Source organism: Panthera tigris, chromosome F2 (assembly GCF_018350195.1).
Source record: "Panthera tigris isolate Pti1 chromosome F2, P.tigris_Pti1_mat1.1, whole genome shotgun sequence".
Lineage (NCBI taxonomy): Eukaryota > Metazoa > Chordata > Mammalia > Carnivora > Felidae > Panthera > Panthera tigris.
Window position 1 is genome coordinate 14209732 of NC_056676.1, and position 23359 is coordinate 14233090.

The following is a 23359-nucleotide window of genomic DNA, read 5'->3' on the forward strand; positions in this document are numbered from 1 at the left end:
CATCTTAGCAAAGGAACAATAATTTTTTGGAGAAGTGACAAGGGAAAGCAAAAGGACTTCAAGTTTCTAGGGGTGGAAAATTGTGGGAAGGCAAATGAAATAGATGGAGAATTAGTGGAAGATATGGGCTAATAAAATGTATTATGTAGATTCCTTGGGACTGATAAGAGTCTCTAGTTGTCTCCAATGATTAACTTTTGTCCTTCCTGCAAATTTATGTCCCGCTTTTAGGTAAAGAGGGGAAAGGTAGGGAGCTTTTCTTCTATCTGCTTCTCACTTGCCTTCAGGTCTAAATAATCCTTGTGCAAAAGTGGCATATTCTGCCACCTACATCATCATCTGCTTCTGGGGCCTCTCAAAAGACCTTCATTTCAAGGTTTCCTGTTAAGGTGGATTTCTGTTTGAAGTACAGCTTTTTTTTTTTTTTTTTTTTTAGTTGTGAAATGTGAACCCAAGGTTGTATTGTTTGTAATTTTGGAGCAGTTGTGGTTTTGAGGAGGATAGTGTGTTTTGGCTTAGGACCCCTAAAGTGTATCTACCCCTTTCATGTATACAAAAGGGAAGAGGTATGAGTAACTGGGGACTCCAAGAGTCAGCGAAGAGCATGGAGAGGATTTGAGGTTTTGAGATGCAGGCATGGAACCCAGTTAAGGGGGTCAGAGACATCTCTTTAGTCATGATGTATAAGGAAGAGGCTACGGCAGAAAAGTTAGGGAGTCAGGTCTGGTGACAGCTAACTGTTCTTAGAAACCCTCAGAGTTGTCTTTTGGTCTTGCGGAGAGGGAAACTGATAACGGTGTTAATTTTTTTAGGAATAAAGCCTTTACTTCAGGGAGGATATCATGTGCTAGTACTTGAGAGCCACTCATTGTTTTATGTTTAGAGATGTTATGTCCCCTGTGGGCAAGAGCTTGGAGTAAATATTGGGCATTGACCACCATCATTAAGCAGAGAAGGTAATGAGGCTCGGACGCCCTCAGAGGAGGGACTGAACCTCCTCAAAAGAGGTTCGCCTGAGTCACGGATGGATGAGACTGAGCAGCAGGGAAGGAAGACGGAGTAGAGTGTGGGGCGGTGCCTGACCATTCCCCATCCCAGACCTTCACCTCACCCCAAGTGCAGGGTGTTCTGAGAAGAGGGGCGTGGTGCACGGCAAAGCTCCGCTGTGGGTGACCTGCCACAACAGCTCTGTTGGACTGGAGAGGGAGCTCCTGATGACAGCCAAACTGCCACAGGGGTGGAGCCTATTTATTCAACGCGGTTAATGAGTCTCTGGAACAACTGCACTGGGGCCAGCTGTAGTTCGTATGTCTGTGGGTGTAGAAGTAAAGGAAGTGAAGTTTAAAATCAGCTAAAAAATTAAAGCCAATCACTTAAGATACTTAAAACATAGAAACGAATTGAAGTTTGAGGCAGAAATAAAGGTCAACAGGGTAGGACCTTATCGTAACACGGCTAACATTTAGGATGAGAGAGAGATAAAAAGTAGAGAGAGGAGGTCAAGTCTGAAAATCTGTAAGGAGGCTCCTATGGACAGCCCAGCTTCCCGGTAAACAGTATCCCATATAGCACAAGGCAGACCTTCATCCACCTGTGATTGTTCCCCTGAGGGCTGTCGCCCAGCCTTGCACCGAGAAATATGCCTCGGTAAGGTCTGCATCCTGTGAGTATTGACCGTCTGCTAGATGCTGCTTAGATACTATTAGACAAAGGTAAAGAAGACTGCATTTAGGGGCACCTGGGTGACTCAGTCGGTTAAGCGGCCGACTTCGGCTCAGGTCATGATCTCACGGTTTGTGAGTTCGAGCCCCGCGTCAGGCTCTATGCTGACAGCTCAGAGCCTGGAGCCTGCTTCGGATTCTGTGTCTCCCTCTCTCTCTGCCCCTCCCCTGCTCATGCTCTGTCTCTCTCTGTCTCAAAAATGAATAAAACATTAAAAAAAAATTCTTAAAAAAAAAAAAGAAGAAGAAGACTGCATTTAAGAGCACTGTCGAGCAGGGAGACAGGCAGGTAGCTATAAATTCAGGGTCATAAGGATTGTTTTAGACATCCACACAGAGGATCCACAAGCAAGAACAAAGAATTCTCGAGAGGGTGAGAGGTTTCACAGATACGACAGGTGAGCAGGACCTTGCAGATTGAGCACACAGAGAAAGTGGGAAAGAGCACGGAGCAGAGGAAACAGCAAGAGTGAAGGTTCAAAGTACAGAACACGCACCTTTTACCTCCCTCCCTCCCTCCCCACCTCCCTTGCTATTGATACTGAGATGTCCTGTGTGGAGAGGGTGAGAGTTTCAAAGTGGCGAAAAGGATTCGAGCCTACAGTATAGGTGGGGTTCAGACCAAGAATGGAAGAACAGGTTGGGACTGGTTGTAAGAGGCCTCGGGTGCCAATTAGCAGTTTCCCATACACCCAGCGCTGCTGTCTCAAAGTTCAGGTAATAAAATCTTGCAGAACGTAACTCTGGCAACAGCGGAAGGGGAACGTCAGGTCAGGAATAATGAGAAACTGGTAGTCAAATGTGGGCTATTACAGCCGGTCTGATGAGAGGTGATTAACCTTAGAAGTGGGTCAGGGCCGACATTTCCAAGTAGGATTGGTAGAGTCTGGTGACCTGTGGAACTGGGTCTGTGAGGAGCATGGTGGTGTCGTGGAGGGTGTGGACTTTACAGCAAGGCCAGCCAAGTGCGGTCTGATGCTGGCATTTACTAGCTCTGTGATCCTGAGCCAGGGACAGACACTTTTAGAGTTCAGTTCTCTTCTGTAAAAATGGGCCATTTTTTTTTTTCAGCAAAGATTGAATTGAATCTAATGTTTTGTCTGGCACAAAGTAAGTAATCCATACATTTGAGTGCCTATCAGTGGGTGTTCAAGGCCTCCCATATTTTGTGTCACGTGCATCTTTCATTTTTTATATAATTTTTTAAATGTTTATTTATTTTTGAGAGAGAGAGAGAAACAGAGCACAAACAGGGGAGGAACACGGAGACAGAATCGGAAGCAGGCTCCAGGCTCTGAGCCGTCAGCCCAGACAAGCTCACTGTCCTGTTCCCATCCCCTCCCTCCAAAACAGGACTATTTACTGTTTCTCAGACATGGCCTATTGTTTGTCATCTCTAAGTCTTTGCTCATGCTATTTCTTTTCTTGGAATATCTTTCCTGTCTTCAGTTTTCATTGTTCTCTAGGGCAGTCAATTCTTAAAGCTTCAAATTGTACCTCACAAGAACACATCCTCAGTTACCCCACGTAGAAATGATCCTTCCTGGTTATTAGGGTTATTAGAACCCTTCTAATAACGCTTACACTATACTGCAGTTCACCTGTTTTGGAGGTATATTTTCTCTCTTCTAGGTAGCATCTAGTTAAGTTTTCTGTTCACTATAATACTAAGTCCGTGTACAGTGTTACCAGAAGTAGATAGTTAATGGATGAATGTGGTCAACTCGGATAGAGAAGGGAGTGGTCAAGTGAATAGTAGGTGTGGGGGCAGGAGGAGGATGGTGTGTGCTTGCTAACCAGAAAATCAGTGGAGACGTACGGCTGCCAATCCTAATTTTATTACCATCATTTCTAGTTCTTCCTTTGTAACTCCTACTTCCTCCACAGCCTCTGAGAGTGGCAAAATTCAACAAACATGTAAGGCCAGTAAGGAGGGTTTCAGACAACATCGTGCTACTAGTGTGCTGAGTTTTGGGCTGGTTTGTATGTTTGACCTGTTCCGTGAGCTCTAGGCTTCATTCAGGTGAGTGGCAAAGAGAATATGTGCTCTATGACTTCAGTGTTCTTTCTGTAAGAAAAATACATAGTTTGACAAATAAAGTCATGATCCAGGCTAACAGCAGATTCGGTTTCAAAATTAAATTATCTGATTAAGTAGCACACTCTTTTTTCACTTAGAAGTTTTAACATCTTTAAGTCTGCATGGCTTAGTTTCATGAAATTGGCTTGCGGTCCCTTTAAGCACAGCCAAAGGCATTAGAGAAAGATGATGCTGAGCTAAGCAGCCGGGAAAACCAGCCTGCAATGAAAACTTACAAAGGAAAACTAGCCTTTGGGTACTGGACAACCAGATTTGGTAAGTTTTTCCTAAGCTTACCTGTAAGGAAAAGTAATTTTTGAAAATGAATGCCTAATATTTATATTTAAAAATGAGAAAGAAACAGCGATAGCTTATGTAAAAGATCTTTATTTTTTTTGAACAATATTAACACAAATTATTGTGCAGCTCAGTAACATAATGAGCACATGTTAGAGTTAACCTTGTAAAAGGCACTTCTGGTGCAATTACAGTAAAGTAATATACAGTAACTTAGTAATATAGACAATTTGATAGTTATTTATCCTGCCACCTTATAAAATTGCCTGCTCATTTCGCCTTGTTCTTTTCATGTTCTTCAGTGAATTGCTGCATTTAAAAAAATATGTCACCGTACCATCATGAAATGCACTTCTACTGACATATTTTAAATCTGTTTACTGTTAATAACATCACCAGTGAATCACATTTAAACAACATTTTTAAATACTATCCTTTATTCACGTGCTAAAGTAATCATTCCTTCACAGAGTCATGAGTAAGTGTTTTAAGTATCCAAATGTAAATGAAGTGGAACTCGGATATAAACCTCCTTTACAGAAAAATAAAAGTTGGGTAAACCAGAGCTTTTTGTCGTTGTTATTGTTCATTGTTTTTCAATGATTTTATTCTGCTGTTATTTTTAATCATACAATTTTGTGAATTATATAATTTTGTAAGGAAGTCTTTATGATTTTTTTTTTAGAAAACAGGCACAATCTAATTTTTTAATAAAAATTATAATGTAAAGTTAGCTTCCCAATGCTAAATCAAAATTTGTTCTCTAATGAACATTCACAGTTGCTCTCAATTTTTTCATAGACATATGTACAGAGAATTAAAATTATCAGCTCACCTGATTAGAATAATTTTCTTATAAAGAAATATACCCTTCATATATCCTTTCACAAAGATACTATTGCATGATTAAAGTTGAACAAATGTGTAACAAATTTGTACTGTGTTTTTTTTCTTTTCAAACTTAAAACAAAATTTAAAAATTATGAAACACTGTGTCATAAATTGAAAGCTATATTGACATTGTATCTTTCTTAATAAATGAAATATTCTATGACATAAGCTATAATATAAACAGCACATTTTAACTACTGATTTTTTAAAGTAAATATGAATTATAGAATTTGTCTAGAATATTCTGATATATATTAAAAGTTAAATTATTTCATACATAATCTGAAAAGTTCCAGGTGTAACTGACAGTGATTTTTAAAATGTAAACATTTCCTTTCCTTTGTGTAGTTGTGTTATTGTTCAATTAAAAATAGAGTCCATGTATGACGACTAAGTATTATTCCATTTCTAAGTCTCTGTGTATTCTTGATAAGATAACTAAAAACAGAAGTCAAAATTACGTTCTTGATTTGTTTGAAAATGCAGAAATAGTATTAAGAAGCCATCAGCTATACCTAAAATATTTCCTAAATTATTTTTGATTATCAATTTTGTCAACATGAGTAATTTCAGAGACCTCTAGATGTTACATACAATAGTTTATGGTATCGAGACTCTTCAATCAAAATTTTCTATTGTGCAAATTATGCTGAAATAGAACCTCCCTGAGATAAACTGTCTTGCTGGCCCATAGAAATAACTCTGTAAAACTGTATTCAGATTTTAATCTGAATTATAATCTAATCTGACACCCACCCATGATGGATGTTGATAGATTTTTATCATCAGATGATTTGTACTAATACTTCTTTTTCATGGACTATTTGTAGTACACTTATTCCTAAACCAATGTAGTCAAATAACTTGGTTAAAAGGAAACTTTTCAGAAATATACAAAGGTGAACATGAATAGCTACTTTAAGAGATAACTTCAAGTACAAAAACCAGGAATCTCTTCTATGCTTTCAAGAAGTACTAACATTTAACTACCTGAAAGATAAAATGCATTTAAAAAGCAGTTTTCCAAATCCCCACGTTGCTTATGTCAGAAGAGTTTTACATTTTAGAAGATCAATCAGACAAGCATTAACTAGTTTAAAAAGATTATTTTTCTTTCATTCATGTAAGCAGGTAGGATCTCACTCATGTATATTTAATATTCACATTAAATAACTTCTTCTCATTGATTGATCTGTGAAATGCTGCTGAGATAATTTTCAGACTTCATTATAAAATTTGTCCACTCCTGACAAATGTCCTCCATGGAGAATTCTGTACCACCGTATTCCAGAGGAAGAATGTCTGGGAAATGCTGAAGTAAGCTTTGTTTGTAATTGTTCCCATGCATATGAATCTGAAATAGCCAAAATGTTTGAGAAGATATGCCCCAGCCTCTCAGTTTACAAGATGCATTTCTAACGTAAAATCAATACCATAAAATAAGGCACTCTAATGACTTTCAAGATAGGAGAGCATGAATAGACACTATGCCCTTTATTTCTCTTCTTATGTAAGAATTTTACTTAAGTTTGTATTGTGTTGCTTAGGAGTCTAATCATCTTACTGTTTTTTACACATGTTTGTATTCTGATAACTATGTAAGATTTATAAAAAGATCTATCCTCTTTCAAAAATAGATTTTTAGGGGCACCTGGGTGGCTCAGTCGGTTAAGCATGTGACTCTTGATTTCGGCCCAGGTCATGATCTCACCATTCGTGAAATCCATGCTGTCAACAGAGAGCCTGCTTGGGATTCTCTCTCTTCCTCTCTCTTTGCCCCTCCATCCCCCACCCCTTGAGTAAATAAACTTTAAAAAATAGATTTTTTTTAAACTCTAAATAAAATTATTTTATACATTCTGTTCCCTAATGTACATGTGATTCAAAAACATCTAACATCCTGAGACTCTTCTATAGATGATAAAAAAATGTGCTACTTGGTATTGGTTCATATGAAATAAAAGCATATATCTGCACACACACAGCTATGTATGTGGGGAGTAATTTATGTGGTACAATTAATGGCTATTAAATTGGCTATTAAAGAATTAAGAGACAATTATGGTGGAGAACCTTAAATTTTCAAATACTTTACACTATAAAAATTGATCATATAATGCCATGAAGTTAAAATAAAGACTTAGAACCTTTAGCACGTGTTGCTAGAAACAAATAAGTACCCTTTTTCCATCTGCTAGGGTAAAATGTTCATCTTTGCATTAGAAGAATAAAACAAGTTCCTCAGGAACCTCAGAGCCCCAATTCTTGGCTTCTTCTGAAATGTTTAAAATATCATCAGCTCATTGAAAAGAAAATCTCCTATCTCCTCAGGAAGGGCCAAATAAGAACATTCATAGGGTATTGGCAAAAGGTTGAATGGGAGGAGAAGGGCTGGACTGGGTCCCCACTTCTCTAATTGTGGCAAGTCCATTTCATGTCAATTAACTTTCACCGAAATGCTTCACCTCCTTCTCAATTTTTTATTTTTCTTTCTTTTTTGCTCATATTCTCCTATTTGTTAGGTTGAGTGTATTGTTATTTTTGCTTTTATTTGTCCAGAATATACCCCAAAATAGAAATACTTATTTTTAGACATTTTAGAGTTAAACAGAAGGTGGTCAGCCATTATGAAGCTACGCTGAAGAGAGACAATAATCAACACCCCAAAACTGACTTTTCTAAAAATACTAGAATGAAAAGTGGCCATCTTCATAGGTGTGGTTCTTCTTGAAGACAGATAGAAATTCCTACTGAATAACCTCTACAAATTATCCTTTACAGATTAATGTAGAAGAGTGGTTGCCATTCTTGGGAACTCAGATTTTATTTTTGATACTTGAAAAACTCCTAAAAGACATTAGATAGTCACCTCAGATAAGCCTCCACAGGATAGGTCAAAAAAGAAGACAAAAACAAGAACAATCAAATCATTTTGCTTTAACTAACATGACATTAAGTCACATACCTTGGGTACTGTGATTTTCAGTCATGCATGTCTAATTTAAATACATTTATTTTTTATTTGCACAGATAACACATTCATATGGCTAGAAATCAAAACAAGATCAAAGATACACAGTGAGATGCCCTGGTCCCTACTCACACCTCATCCGCCTCTGCTACCATTTAGGTAACCATTTAGGTTGCTTTCTTGTATATCCTTTTAATGCAGCTGTAACCAGAGATTCTGATTTCTCCCCTTTTTATACAGAAGGTAGCATACTATAAAAGCTATCCTTCGTTTGCTTATTTCACTTTACAATACATCCTGCAAATTATATCATATTCTATTGAGTTGATGTGTCTGTTTATATAACCAGTTCCCCGATGATGAACATTTGGTGGTTTCCAATCTTTTGTTGCAGTGAATCCTCTCGTACGTGTAATTTTGTTAATGTGTTGGTGTATCTGTGGGACAAAATCCCAGAAGTGCAAGGACTGTGATTTTGGTAACTATGACCACACTGCCCTCTAGAGGGAATATGCCGTTTTGCACCGCCACTGGCAACGAACGAGAGGCCCAACTTCTCCAATCTCACTAACTTGGTTTTTCAAAATTAAAAAGGAATTTTAATTTATATAAGCAGTTGGTTTGTTAGACAAATACTTACAACACTGGGTTAATTGTGAGGAGGGGAGGGGAGCTAATAATGCAATCCTTAAATAAAAAAAGGATTGGAATGTCTGCTACAGAAGAATAGTGACTTGAATATGTCTTTTACTCACCCGTTCCTTAATTTTTTCAGTCAGGAATGGTTTAATCATGGAAAAGACAGCATGAAAAATTATTGGCTCATTTATCAAATGGATACCGCGAACTTTTAATGGAAAGGAATCCTTTTGAAAATAAAAAAATGTTAATAACAAAGCGTAAATTAACATATATTCCTATCGAGCAGTCCATTCTCTGAACACTTGCTATACCTAGTGCATGCAGGACCTAAAGTGGGATTTTATTTTCAGAATTATGTATTGTATCAATACAATAGCCTCCTTTCCAGTTCACAGTCGCTAGAGTAAGGAAAAGATTTCACCTTACAGCTTAGACAAAGTATGTTAAGACCCATCTACATCTTTTGTAAGTAAGACACAGAAAATATCTTCCCTAATCACGTATACATGTTCTTTCAAGGAACCAATCAGTCATTTGGATATTTATAGTTAACCATCTTCTCGTAATTTTTATTTTGAGAAAATAATTAAAACTTCATAGAAGTTGAAAGGATAAACACACACTTTTAAACCTTTAACCCAGGTTAAGTCTTTCACATCAAAGTAACATAGGTTTATTTGGAAAGTTAAGGATAAATAAAAAACACTTCATCAATAGTTTTCCTACCCAAAATGTGTTGTTAATGTACTGATTTGTCTCCCCAAGTTTCTGTCATAAAAAAAAATTATTTTCCTATGCATAGCTTTTAGAGATGTGTTATCAATTTGGAGCTTTTCCTTCCAGATTCTCCCTGTGAATAATTTTATTTTAAACATAATTTCCAATATGGTCTCTAAATAATTTGCACCCTGTTTTGTTTTATTGGCACAATACGATTTTTTTTTTACACATCATGAGTTTTAATATCATTGCAATAATCTATTAAATGGATGTACCATAATTTAAGTAACCATTTTCCTGTTACTGCGCTAATAAGCTGTTTCTAATTTTCATCTATAAAAATTGATGCCAAAGCAACTGTCTTCATTTACATAAGGCAATAAGCACAACTCTTACATTCAGATGACCTGACCTGGAATTCTTGCTTCTCTACTGACAAAATGTGTGTCCTTGGGCATTGTGACCTCTCCGATACCGTTAATTAATCTGCAAAATGGGAAAATAATAGCCATAGGCTCGTTTGGCCATTAAATGGTAATGCACTTGAGACACTTAACAAAGTACCTGGCACATAGTATATACAAAGTCTTTACCGTATTTAAGATTATTCCTTGGCTAGGTCCCCGAAAGTAGTATTAGATGATGGCCATCTTAAAAATCTTTTAATTTCTGAAAGAACTGCATCAATTTATACCTTCCAAGAATGTTACATCCCATTGTACCATTGTTATAAATATTGTTTTGAGTCAATCTTTTAATTTAGGAAGAAAAATTTAATAACAAAAAGAGAAAATTACCACATTGTTGTTTAAATGTATAAATTCTGTGGTTACTAATTTTGAACGTATTTTTGGTTTCTTGCAACGTTCTTTGTTTCATGAATTAATCACCCTTTCCTTCCTCTTAGCGTCATTGAATTATGTGTATCATTTAAAAATTTTTATCTAATTTTCTGATAAATGCACCATCCCTTACAAATTTATCCCAAAGAGTTAAAATATACACTTACTGTAAGAACAGCAGCAATCTTCTTGGCTACCGATGGGGTAATTTGAAAAGCGTGAGAAAACTGCCAGCCTTCTAGATCAAAGACAGCTTTGATACCATTCCGTTGGGTTTCTACCTCCTCTACAATAAGCTCGGATGTGATTAGACTTACACGGAAAACATCATAAGCTGTGAAAACTTTTGGGTCCCAATGTGCTAAAAAAGAAAATTTTTAAATAGTATATCTCAGCATAGTGTAAAAACTCAGGAAGATTTACAAAGGGAAACCAATTCTTTCAAGACTTAAAAGATCAGTAGAACTAAAAACATGTACAATGATCATGGATTGAATAATAGATCAAATAGATCTAAAAACATGTTCCTGCTTCTCCCTCCACCCTCAGATCCCTAGCAAAGAACAGATTTTAAAAGCATGGGGGAAAAGAGAATGCATGCAGGTAGATTTGACTGCCAGATGAAACTACGCCCACCACATGCAGGAGACGGCTGTGGCTGAAGATGAGAATGCCCCCAGGTATGCTCCAAGCTCAGAGGTATTGGAAATGAGAAAAGCTTTAGGGTGATAAAGCCTTATAAGGAGTAACTAGGGCCCTGTAGTAACCAAAGAGGTTGCTAAGGGAAATGTGTGAACAGCAGATTGGCAGGCTGATGTCTCAGACACTCTTCAGTAGCAACAGCACATAGCCGTCACGTCTGAACAGGCCAGAACAGTAAGTGTGGGCTTTGGAAAAGAGACAGGGAAGCACTCCAGTAGCTGCCCACACCCCGGGGAAACAACTAGAAGACTAACTGACATTCTAGTCTTCTCCCCTCCCCTACCATCCCTGGGCAGGCCAGGGCAAGGAGAAATGGCAGTAACAGACAGGTAAACAGGTGATCTTAAAAGAAGATACGCAGTCATTCAGTATTATAAGAATTTTTAAAAATTGGGGCGCCTGGTGGCTCAGTCAGTTAAGCGGCTAACTTCGGCTCAGGTCATGATCTCACGGTCCATGGGTTCGAGCCCCACGTCGGGCTCTGTGCTGACAGCTCAGAGCCTGGAGCCTGTTTCAGATTCTGTGTCTCCCTCTCTCTGACCCTCCCCCGTTCAGGCTCTGTCTCTCTCTGTCTCAAAAATAAATAAATGTTAAAAAAAAAAATTAAAAAAAATATACACATTCAAGGAAGAAGGAAGTTACACTCAATAAATAAAGGCACTAAAATGCAAGAAAACAGTTAATAAAGCAAGAGACATTAAAAAGAAGCAAAATAGTTTGTGAGGGGAAAAAAAGAATAATGCAGGCTATTATAAGAACATGTTGTTACTTAAGTTTATTTATTTATTTTGAGAGAGAGAGAGAGAGCACAAGCAAGGAAGATGCAGAGAGAGAAGGAGAGAGAGAGAATCCCAAGCAGGCTCTGCACTGTCAGTGCAGAGCCAGATGTGTGGCTCAAACCCAGAAACCGTGAGGTTGTGACTTGAGCCAACACCAAGAGTCAGATGCTTAACCGATTGGGCCACCCAGGCGCCCCAGGACAGAATATTATCTGAAAGAATCAGCTGAGATCTTGGAAATAAAAAGATGGCAATTCAAGCAAATCTCAGCTGAAGGGACAAATGGCAGAAAAGACAAAGCCAACGAGTGGATAATGGTTTGGAATACCAAGCTGAGAAATTCTCTGAAAAGAGCCAAGAATTGATATGTATGTATCAAAAGACTCATGCAGCTGGCAACAGGCAGCTAGCAGAAGTTTCAACATCCAACTAATTAGAGTTCTGGAAGGTAATAATGCAGAGAATGGGGAATAGAGGAAAGGGGAGTAACAGTAGAGAAAAATGTTCCAACGCTGAAAAAAATGCAAGTCTTCATATTGAAGGTTCCATGGAGTGTCTAACAAAACAAATTAAAAAGAGGGGGGGAAGATTCATGAGTAAGTAATGGCAAAGTTTCAAAGCACCAGTTTCTGCCTTGGACAGCTGGGTAGAATGGTGGTACCATTTACTGAGATAGAAAACAGTGGAAGAGAAATGTTTGGGGAGGAAAAGATCATACGTACTTTTGGACATGTAAAAATGGTGACTGAGAGACATCTAATTGCATACAGATGGAACAAGGAGCTGGTTGTATGGGTCCCTGGGGACAGGAGATATGGGGGTGAGACAGCACAATAGGGATTGTCTTAGGTCTATGCAGAAAGTAGCATCAGAACACGAGGTTGAGGCCAATACCCTAAGGAATTTCAGAATTTAAAGGGTCTTTTGGATGGCTGACCCTTAACAGATTTAAATATTGATGGGGAGTGTCTACTAGCAAAGAAAAATTCAAAGATATATGGAGAAGAGACCATCAGAAGTATTCCCAGGTAGGCACAATAGGATTGCCCCTTGCCTTTTTAGAGCCTCAGCTGCCTGGTAAGAATTTGAATAATCAATTCATGGATAACCCAGATCAAATATAATATACTACTTCAGACATTGGCAGAAAGCTACCATGGTGAAAACTAGGAGCAGAATGATTGAAAGTATGCAGTTAAGAAAATAGTAGCTGACCTAAATTTCTGAGCTCACCAACATAGTTGTCTAGACCTGTGCTGTCCAATATGGTAGCCATTAGCCACGTGTGGCTATTTAAACCTAAATTAATTACAATTGGGTAAAATTAAAAACTCAGTTTCTTAGTTCCAAAAGCCACATTCAAGTGCTCAATAGTCACATGTGGCTAGTGGCTATTGCAGAACAATTTCATCATTATAGAAAATTCCACTGGATAGCACTGGTCTAGGCTCGAAGCTTCTTTGAGGCAAAAGAAAAACATGCCTTAGATTTCTAATTCCTTTTTCAGCCTCTATCTAACATTTATCGAGTGCTTCTTATATGTCAGGTAACGTTCTAATTATATTTCGTATATATTATGAGATTTAACCCTCACAGCAACCCTGTGAGATGGGTTTTTACTATGCCCGTTTGACAGATGAGAAAATGGGATTACAGGTACGACTTCCCAGGTAGCTAGAAAGTAGCAGAGCTGGAGTTCCAACCTGGTCAATGTGCTGTAGAACTTGTATTCCTAAGAACTACGCCACAGTCAAAGTTAATGGTCACTGCTAATTGTATTTTTGCTGCTGCGGTATAGTAGTGGGTCCCAAAAGCATAAAATGATATGCTCTGGCTTGTGGGCTAATAATGGCAAAAACTGAGTTTCACCTTGTATTGCCCTGACAGGATGGTGAAAATGCTCTGTACATTTTGTCACTGCGTTTACTGCAGACATGATACCTAGGCAAAGGGGGTGATGCTAACGTCCCAAACCCTCTACCACAGATTTCCTTTAGTTCCTCCCATTAATTCAGTTAAGTTGAGGAAATTCATAAATCTTTATTCTGTCCTTTCATTTTACTCCTAAACCTCTCCTGATTCTCCTTTTCACCCTAGAATAACGTCTTATTCTGCATAACACACAGGAAATTTGCTACATGCCTTGCTTCCCTGACCATCACTGACCTACATGTTTTCTTGACTTTAAAATCTCTTTTAGTTAAACAGTATACTTAACTATTAATGTACTGCAAGAAACCTCCCTAAGCAATAGAAGACTATTGATTCACTGTTAAGGTATATATGTATGTATGTATTTATAAAGGCTTTATTTTTAATTTTTTTAAGTTTATTTATTTTGAGAGCAAGAGAAAGAGAGGGTGTGTGTGTTTGAGCAGGGGAGGGGCAGAGAGAGAGAGAGAGGGAGAGAAAGAATCCCAGGCAGGTTCTAAGCCGTCGGTGCAAAATCAGGACTCAACTGACTGAGCCACCCAGGCGCCCCTAACGATTTTATTTTTAAGTAATCTCTGCACCCAGTGTGGGGCTCAAACTTACAACCCCGAGACCAAGAGTCACTGGCTCCACTGACTGAGCCAGCCAGGTGCCCCCAGTGTTAAGGTACTTATGATCAAAGTAGTACATTTGCTTTTTACTTTCAAGGTGTCATTTGTACTTCTTAACTTGCCCCCAGGTACTTTATGAACAAACCCAAAAAACAAAAAAAATACAAAAACCAAAAACCAAAAACCAAACTCCGGCCAGGCAGTACAGTCAGGACACTTGCAGAAAGAATCCCCTGCAGGTTTCAGTTTTATATTCCTGGGACCTCCAACTAGCATTGCAGATAAATTATAAGACTCCCTGTTAAAACTGGAATTCAGATGATCAGGATGTAATTTTTAACGTAAGTGTGCCCCATGCATACTAAAAACTTATTCGCTGTGTTTATCTGAAATTCAAATGCGAACTGGACACACCATATTTTCATAAAATGTATGTTTACTTGCTATACAAAACAAGGATACTATCTTAACTCTGGCAACGCTACCCCTAAATAACTTGGGGAACTTCCTTCATCTTCCTAGAACACTGGCGGGGCAACAAGAAGACAGGACAGACATTGTGATGTCTGCTTTATAGACAACAGCTTCACGATGGACCCAGGTGTACTCAATACGTAAGCTGGAGCGAAAACCGGAATCCTTCTACCCCATCTTCTGATACCCTAAAGAATTGAGTGCAGTGTCTTCTTGCAAGATCATAAACAGTTGAGTTACAGGTAACAGTTGAGTTACCTATAATCAGGCAGAAAAAGCAAAGCTGTAGATATTTTAAAGTTCCCTAGAATATTTTCAGATGCAAAAGTTTTTGTAAGATTATAATTAATGAGATCCTCCTCATGAAATATTCGTTATCTTTGTCCTTCCCACTGGGCCAAGGGAGGATGCCGGGGGCCATGTGAGTCCTCTGTTACGCACCATTTTTAGCTACACAAAGGTCAAAGGAAGGGGTAGTCACCAACCTACAGAAATTACCAGGAAGGCCTGATGTGAAAAGGGGGAAGATGTGACAAGAGGGCCATGTGGAAGACACTGTCTTCCCACTACCCGGGAATGCTCCTTTCTCATCCCAGAGAGTGGGCCCCTGCCTCCTTAGCCCTGGGGGTTAACCCACTAGCCATTCGCTCGCTCCAGAAGTATTTAAGTATTAGGCCCTGGTTTCAGTGTTTGGGACACACTGAACAGACAAAATTCATGCTCTCATGTGGCATTATGACAGCTCAGAATTCTTATTTGGATTTCCTACTGAGTACTTTTTAAAGCCTTTACCTTGATGTTTTCACCTTTTTTCCTTATTTCTCTACTCTGTTTTCTCTCTCTCTTATTTTATACCGTTGACTGTGTGGAAGAATGGAAGTAAGATTTTCATCGGTTTTTAATTTTCTCACAATTGCCAGTTTTATTATATTTGAGGGACATTAAAATCTTAATTAAACCTAAGTGAAAACCTAAAAAGCTGAATTCTTAAATATGGACTCATTAAAGCTTTCAATAGGGCAGTCAAGAAAAAAAAAAAAAAGAAAAAGAAAAAAAGTACTACGTGTGACTTACCGATTCTGTAAATAAGAACTTTGCTGCCAGTGGGATCTCTGGCTCTCAGAACTCCAAGGTAACCGGCCTTCAGAAGGCCAAGGATACTTCTAGGGCGTAGATCGGCACTTATTTCTGGACATTCTGCCCTCCACTTATAATAGTTTTTCAGTAACTGAAAAATAAAGTAAAAATTGTCTACAGATAACATACCTGGTAAGCACTTTGTAAAAATGGTAGCAAAGCCTTGGCATTATGTGTGGCCCCTTCCATCCATTATGTCAGGATTGTAATCTGGCATATTTTTTTTTTTTTTTTAGCTGTAAAAATTAAAGTTCTCTTCATCAAGGATCTCAGGTGATAAGACTTCACCACAAATTCAGAGTTGAGTAATTGTCATTTGTCTCCTATGGCCGGTAGTCTCCAAAACCAGCTGCAAATACCCACCCCTCCTGGTACACAGGCGCCATTCGTCCCATCAAAGGTGGGATCCATTTGATTCCTCCTCCCCCTCCTCCCTGAATCTGGGCTGGTCTTACATCTTGCTTTGGCAGAAGTGACACTGTGCTCGTTTAGGAAGTCTGGGACTTTCTGTGTTTGCTTTTTGGGATCAAGATATCACATAAGAATAAGATCACTAAGGGGAGCCTGGGTGGCTCAGTCCATTAAAGATCTGACTTCAGCTCAGGTCACAATCTCACGGCTTGGCTAATGAGTTTGAGCCCTGAGTTGGGCTCTGTGCTGACGGCTCAGAGCCTGGAGCCTGCTTCGGATTCTATGTCTCCCTCTCTCTCTGCCCCTCCCATGCTCATACTCTGTCTCTGTCCCTCTCAAAAATAAATAAACATTAAAAATTAAAACAAAAAAAGACTAAGATTGCCAAATGGTAAGTCTAGGTGGAGAGAGACACTGGACAACCAGAGCCATTCTCAGTCTGATCTCAGCCAAGTTCCCATCTGACGCAATGTGGAGCGGAGATGAGCCCCACGCAGCCCTGCCAAATTAGAGAATCACAGACAAATAAATAGCTGTGGTTTGAGCCACTAAATTTGGGGGTGATTTGTTACTCAGCGATAGATAGCTGAAACATCCACGTTTAGTCCTTTCTGAAACAAGGAAGAAGAGAAACCAAACAAATTTGCTCCACAAATATTTTGGGAGCATCTACAATGTTCCACACACTGTGTAGGGGCTTGAGTTACAACAATGAACAGAGTAAAACGCTTGCATTCCCTGGAGCTGACCTGTCAGTAACCGCTGCATCATACAAGCCATGTTTTGTAGTGAAAAGTTAAATTCCCAGGCTGCTGCTTCAGAAAAATCCTAACTCTACCATTCGTTATCTGTGTGATCTTGGGTAAATATTTAACTCCTTTGAGTCTTGTTTTGTCTATATCTGCCCGGTAGGGTTAAATCATACACGGGCATAATGAGTGGTAGTTACCACTGCTGTTGTGATAATTGGGAGTTATTTGGATTTATATTGCTCATCCAAGTATCTTAGTGCAGGTTTATATTAAAGGTAACTAGGATTTTTTGGTTTCATTTTCTTTTCCTTCAAAAACAAGGGCTAAATCAAAGATACAAAGGAACATCTCTATACCACTACTATTCTTTCTACGAATAGAAAAACAACAAAAATCAATGTTTAAAATTTGTTTAATGTTTATTTATTTTTGAGAGAGAGACCCAGCACGAGCAGGGAAGGGGCAGACAGAGAGGGAGACCCAGAATCCAAAACAGGCTCCAGGCTCTGAGCTGTCAGCAGAGTCAGACGCAGGGCTCGAACTCACAAGCCAAGCCGTGAGATTATGACCTGAGCCAAAGTCGGATCTTTAATGGACTGAGCTGCCCAGGTGCCCCCAAAATCAACGTTTTAATTGAGATTTGTGTTCAGGGTGGAACAGTATGCCTGGATGGCCCGTCGTGGCAAAGTGTGAAGGAATCCTGTTTTAAAAGAACCATCAGTAATGGTTACTCTGCATTGACAAGTAAAACAGATATTGCCAGTGTCTTGTGGAGAATCCTAAAATCATTTTATGCATGTAAAATTTGTGGTTTTAAAATTTTCCTCTTCACGATTTTCCGTGTCCTCAATTTTTGTAAAATGCCAGCATGTTTGTTTTGAGTTTAAAGAGGTCTGCTAGCAATGGGGAACTGAGGTTCAGATGAAAGGAAGGGACGGATCCCATTGTCATTGGAATAAACATGACAGGTGTGATCACAAAGTCGTTATGCTCTGGATGAGAAACTACAAATACAAATACAAAAACCAAGCAGAAGGGGGAATTCCAACCCTTGGGCAATGTAAGTGACTGAAAAAGGCTGAAGAACGAGAAAAGCTGGTTGGACTGTATACAGGAGAAGCGACACCTACACCGTGATGCACAGAAGGGAGGGAGAAGTTATGTGTGCCAGCTGCCCCTCTCTCCTTTCTCTCTCGCACGGATATCGTCTTTCCAACTTTCTCTATTTCTGTTTTTCTCCCTCTCATTTCTTCATTTGATAAACTTTTCCGAATTGTTTTAAAAAAAGAGAGTTGCTACAAGTTAAATGAAACTGAGAGGTAAGAACGAAAAAAAGTCCATAAATCTGCCAACAACGAAATAATTGGTGACCTAAATAGCAACTACCAAAAGCAGAAAGAACAAAAGGTACATTGTAGATTCTGATATATTCATTCTACTCTATGAGTTTCTCTTCCTCCTCCTGTCTGAGAGGGCATCAGAACAAAGGTTTTAAGCATGTTGCAATGCTCATTACTTCGATGGTCCCTCAGATATACAAATAGTCCTTTTAATACTGATTCAAGGAAAACGCTAGACACAGCATATCAGCACCTATATAAAAAGAATGATCTGAATTTACCATGGAGCCATAGAAGTTGTAGGCTCATTAAAAGGGATCTGTTAGGTAATGGAGGCAGGGTCTTCGGCTGATTGATCTCTGCAGAGTGGTGGGCACCAGGGAGTTAGGTACATGTGTTGAATGAAAGAATAAATGAATGCATGGGTAAGCCAGCTGAATTCACAAACCTGAGAAACTGGCTTTTGTAAAGATGTGCAAATCACTCTTATGCTTGGACATTTAGCTTTTGCAAATTGAAATATCTAAACTCGGATCTTTGATGATTACTTTTCCATTGATAAATCAATTCAAAACCCCGGCTGACATATAAATAAGTTATATAAATGACGTAAACTGCTACTGAGCAATTCTCAAACAAATCATCAAAAGTCCACAACAACAGAAAACTGGAAGCAGGTCGATATTCATTATTGGAAGGCAACTCTTTTGTACCACAATTAGGAATAATTAAATAAATAAAAGCTATGGTTTATTTTAACTATGCATTGTAATCGAGTATGTTTCTTCTTACATTTTTCACGTACTTTCAAACAAAATAAGGACTATGTTTGTGCAGCTTTTATAGGGTTCAATGGCATCATTTCAATTCCTTCTCACAACCATCCTGAGAGGTAACTACTGTTACCCAATTTTTTGGAGAAGAAAACACCAAAGAAGCTACATTTACAAAAGAAGCTACATTGAAAGGGAAATTAGCAGGGAGAGTCAATGGATTTTGAAAGCTGCAAAGACTTTGGGAAAACCATAAAAATATTTAAAAGATAAAAAAAACTTGCCACACGGAGCAAAAATATAAGGAACTGAACTAGTCACTTGTAAAAGACAGGAATTCACAAGAATATGTGGGACAGGCAAAGGTTAACAGTTGGCTGTTTTAAGTTCATTGTTTTAAACAGAAGGGTCAAGTGTAGTGTGCTTGAGAGCATAGGCTCTGCAAACATCAAGCCAAGTTCAGATCCCTGCTCTACCACTTAATAAATGACTTCGGACTAGTTACTCTCTGCATCTCAGTTTCTTCCAAAATAAGTGAATAATGACATAATCCGCACAAACACTATTTACCAAAATACCTGGTACTCCATAAGCTATTAGAATCATAAAAACCTCATTAATTCATTATAACTTGAAACATAAAAACTAGAATAATGAGAAGTTTCAATGTAACTGAGGGGCTTGTCAAGCTTTCTTCATATGCTAAAACTTTGGGGTTTTTATATTATAAATAAGGGACTTTGAGTTGAATTAGCTGCTTTTATGGTGGAAAATGAAAAAAAAAATAGTTTCACACTCTAAGCCTTTCCCTTTCCTTTCCAGTTGGCAGAAAAGTGAGGCAAAACGTTCACAGACACTTGATCCCTATCCAATGGATTTAGACAGTCTTGCTGGCCAATTCCTCAAGGATATGGTGCAATGAAAACAATTCAGGAAAATAAAGAATACAGGAAATAATATATATAGCAGAGGCTGGGGGTAAATTTTATTTCTTCTTTTGTTTAGACATTACTTTTATTTATTTATTTATTATTTTTTAAGGTTTATTCATTTTTTTGAGAGACAGAGACTGAGCGTGAGCGGGGGAAGGGCAGAGAGAGAGGGAGACACAGAATCCAAAGCAGGCTCCAGGCTCTGAGCTGTCAGCACACAGCCCGACGCGGGGCTCGAACTCACAAACTGTGAGATCATGACCTGAGCCAAAGTCAGACGCTTAACGGACTGAGCCACCCAGGCGCCCCTAGACATTACTTTTAAAAAGCAGCTAAAATGAAATCGGTAAATCATTCACTTTTTTATTATTAGTTACCTCTACACATTTATATGCTTAATGCCTCATTTGAACTGTACTCTTCATAGGACCTAAGGTTGTGTTTGTATTTAGTAGTTGCTGAATTTAGTTTATTGTTCATGATGTTGGAATACCTGGGTAGACATCTGACAAAACAAAATTAGAGTCAGGTTCTTATTTCATTCCTAACATCAAAATAAATCTCAGTAGATTAGCAACTCCAACATTAAAAAGAGAAGTCATAAATTACTATAGAAAATTTTGGAGAGGAGAAGAGCTTATAAGACCCAGAAGCAATCAAAGAACAATCTAACTGATATATTTGATTACATAGAAATGTTTAAACTCTGCCGAGAAAAAAAAAAATAGTACAAGCTATGTCAAAAGACAACAAACTAGGAGAAAGGCTTATTTTCTTTAAACATAAAGATATTTTATGAGTAAAAAATTATATGTATATTTTATGTGAACAAAATGGAAGAGAATTAACAAATGGTAAAAACAGGCAGTTAACTGGAAAATAATTTAAAAATTTTAAGTATATGAAACATGATTAACCTCACTTATAACTTTAAAAATGCATATTACAATGAGAACCAATTTTTCACCAAGCAGGTTGACACAGATCATAAGTTTGATAGTACAGGGTGGGTGATAATAGGAAGAAAAAGTCACCATTCTGTAGCATAAAAGTGATAAAGTTAGTGCAAACACTTTGAAGGACAGTTGTTGCATTCATCAACATTGAAAATGCACCTCTTCAGCAACTGTACGGGCTGAACTTACCTTATAAGGATATATTCCTGTTTTTGCACAAAGACAAATGTATAAAGACATACTACAAAATCCACTTGGTGATGGAAGAAACCCCGTTTCTCTTATTTACTGCATTTTGTACACTGCCAGGCTAATTGCAGTTCAAAAAATAATCGTTGAAGGAATGAACAGCATGCATGATGGCATTGCTGCTGGCTGATGACAACTCCTATGTCCAGTAACAGGGGACTGTTAATAAATGTTAATATAATTAATTCATACAATGGGATTGCACACAGCTCCCCAAAAGAATACAATGTATGCACACATGCTGAAATAGGCTGATCTCTATGAGAAATTATGTAAACAAATAAAATAAAATAAAGACCAAACGTAAACCACATACCTATGCCACGTGAGCTCAGACTATACCCAGAAAGAGAAACATGTTACCAGTAACTGCTTCTGGGTAACCAACCAACGAAATGAAGGTTTTGGATGGGGAAGTTTTTTCCTTTAGAAAGTTACTTTTAGAAACTTACTTTGCACTCCTTGCTACTTACGGATTTTTTAAATCCCCCATGCTCTTTACTTTTTCGGTTAAAAATTAGTTAACAACAAGAACAAAAAACTCATACTGAGACATGTTTACGATTCTGTACTATACTACGTCCCCTGCGGCCCACCTCGCAACACGACATTGAGCAAGCCAGTTGGCAAAAGGGCGAGATCAGGTTCAATTGCTGGGTGCTTACTCTTAGGTCAGGCTCTGTGCCAGACCCGCGTTGTTCTGTTAAATTGGCTAACGTTCAATTCTCGAAATCAGTCAGTGGGCTAGGCTTTCTCACCATTATTTAACAGAAAAGGATGCTGAGCCCAAAGTGACAGAACTCAAGGTTACATCTCTCTTTTCGATTCCTGTCTTCGCACCACCCCTTCTCTCAACCATCTGTAGCAAACCTGGAAACACAGAAGAGCCAGCTGGTCCCATACCTTTCCACTCAAAATATACCGGACTGCTTTACCGTCCTGACAAAGTATTATCAGGAATGGCACTCTTTCGCTAGAATTTGGCCTCAGACCTTCAGTTTTACTGGCAACTCCATACTCCCGGCCACACGTGCAGTGATCTGCTAAGATGTGATAAATCCAGGCTTCCTCCTTCTCAGCTGTTACTTTGGTTTCTATCACCGGCTTCGCGCCAGGGAGAGGAAAGGCATTCGCCCCGAACTTCATGGGTTCGGGAGACTCATGTAGAGCAGAGCTCCAGTGGTTGGAGGTCAAACGGGCCATCACCCCGGAGCGCTCCAGCTTTTTCTAGGTTTTCCGTTTCCAAGACCCTGAGAAACTGGCAGGACCCGCGCGGGATTTCTCAGAGCACCCGCAGCCACCGCGCCCGCCGCCCGGTGCGCGTCAGGGGCGCCTTCCCGCCACGGTTCTGCAGGCGACTCGAGCTTTCGCGGGGGTCTGGGCCGAGCCGCGGCGGGCCCCCAGCCCTGCCCGCGGAGGGGAACGCAGCCGGGAGGCACGCTTACCCGCCAGGCCAGGTCGAGGTCGAAGTCCCGGGCGCGCAGGAACCGCAGCAGGAAGGAATCGGTGAGGGGCAGCGGCGTCGGCGGAGCGCCGGCCGCCCGGGCCTGGCGCCGCAGCTCGGCCAGGGCGGGTTGCAACAGCGGGGACTGGTCCGGCAGCGCGCTGAGCTGCAGCCCCCGCTCCGGCCCCGGCCGCGTCTCTGCCATGCCCGCCCCGCCGTTTCGGCCGCCCGGGGCCGGGTGGCCGGGAAAAGCGCGGGCGCCGCGCCACCCTCCGGCCCCTCCCCCGGTGGCGGCGGGCCGCGCACACCCACCCGCCCGCCCCGCGGGGCCGCGACCGGCCTCGCGCGGCCGCGAGGGTGTGCGCCAGCTCCCGGAGCCGCGTGGTGTCCCCCACGGTGCTGCTCCTTCTGGAAACCCGAGCCGTTCTTTCTCCAGTGAGGGAAGGCGTGGTGTCCACCGCCAAAGGGAGGATGTCAGAAAGTTTGCTCGCCTACGCTGATTGCCATGAGTTTGGATGTTTTTCCAAAAAACAAAAACAAAAACAAAAACAACAAGCTATCTACCTACTAGAGGAAACTTTTCCGTCTTTTTCTCCCTCCCTCTCTGCCTCCCTTTCCTCTTTTCCTGCCTTCCTCCCTCCTTCTTTCCTTGCCTTTGCTTCCTTCCCACCTCTCTTTCTTTCTCCCTCCCTTTGCTCTTTCT

General features: G+C 39.7%; 1 protein-coding gene across 6 annotated transcripts in view; it reads right to left on the minus strand.

Moving 5' to 3' along the window:
- Positions 1–4763: 4763 nt before the first annotated feature.
- The window catches only part of TTPA (alpha tocopherol transfer protein), a 59289-nt gene continuing 40693 nt past the window's right edge, over positions 4764–23359 (minus strand). The window contains exons 1-5 of one of the 6 annotated variants that reach the window (XM_042973000.1): positions 22658–22862; positions 15737–15890; positions 10332–10525; positions 8716–8826; positions 4764–6343 (exon numbers count right to left, since the gene is read on the minus strand). In XM_042973000.1, the coding sequence (XP_042828934.1) occupies positions 6170–6343; positions 8716–8826; positions 10332–10525; positions 15737–15890; positions 22658–22861 (837 nt within the window). In that variant the 5' untranslated portion in view covers position 22862 and the 3' untranslated portion in view covers positions 4764–6169. Of the gene's footprint in view, positions 6344–8715; positions 9809–10331; positions 10526–15736; positions 15891–22657; positions 22863–23359 lie in introns of those variants that run through there. The other 5 variants (XM_042972999.1, XM_042972998.1, XR_006212892.1 and 2 more) reach the window with 5 other exon arrangements.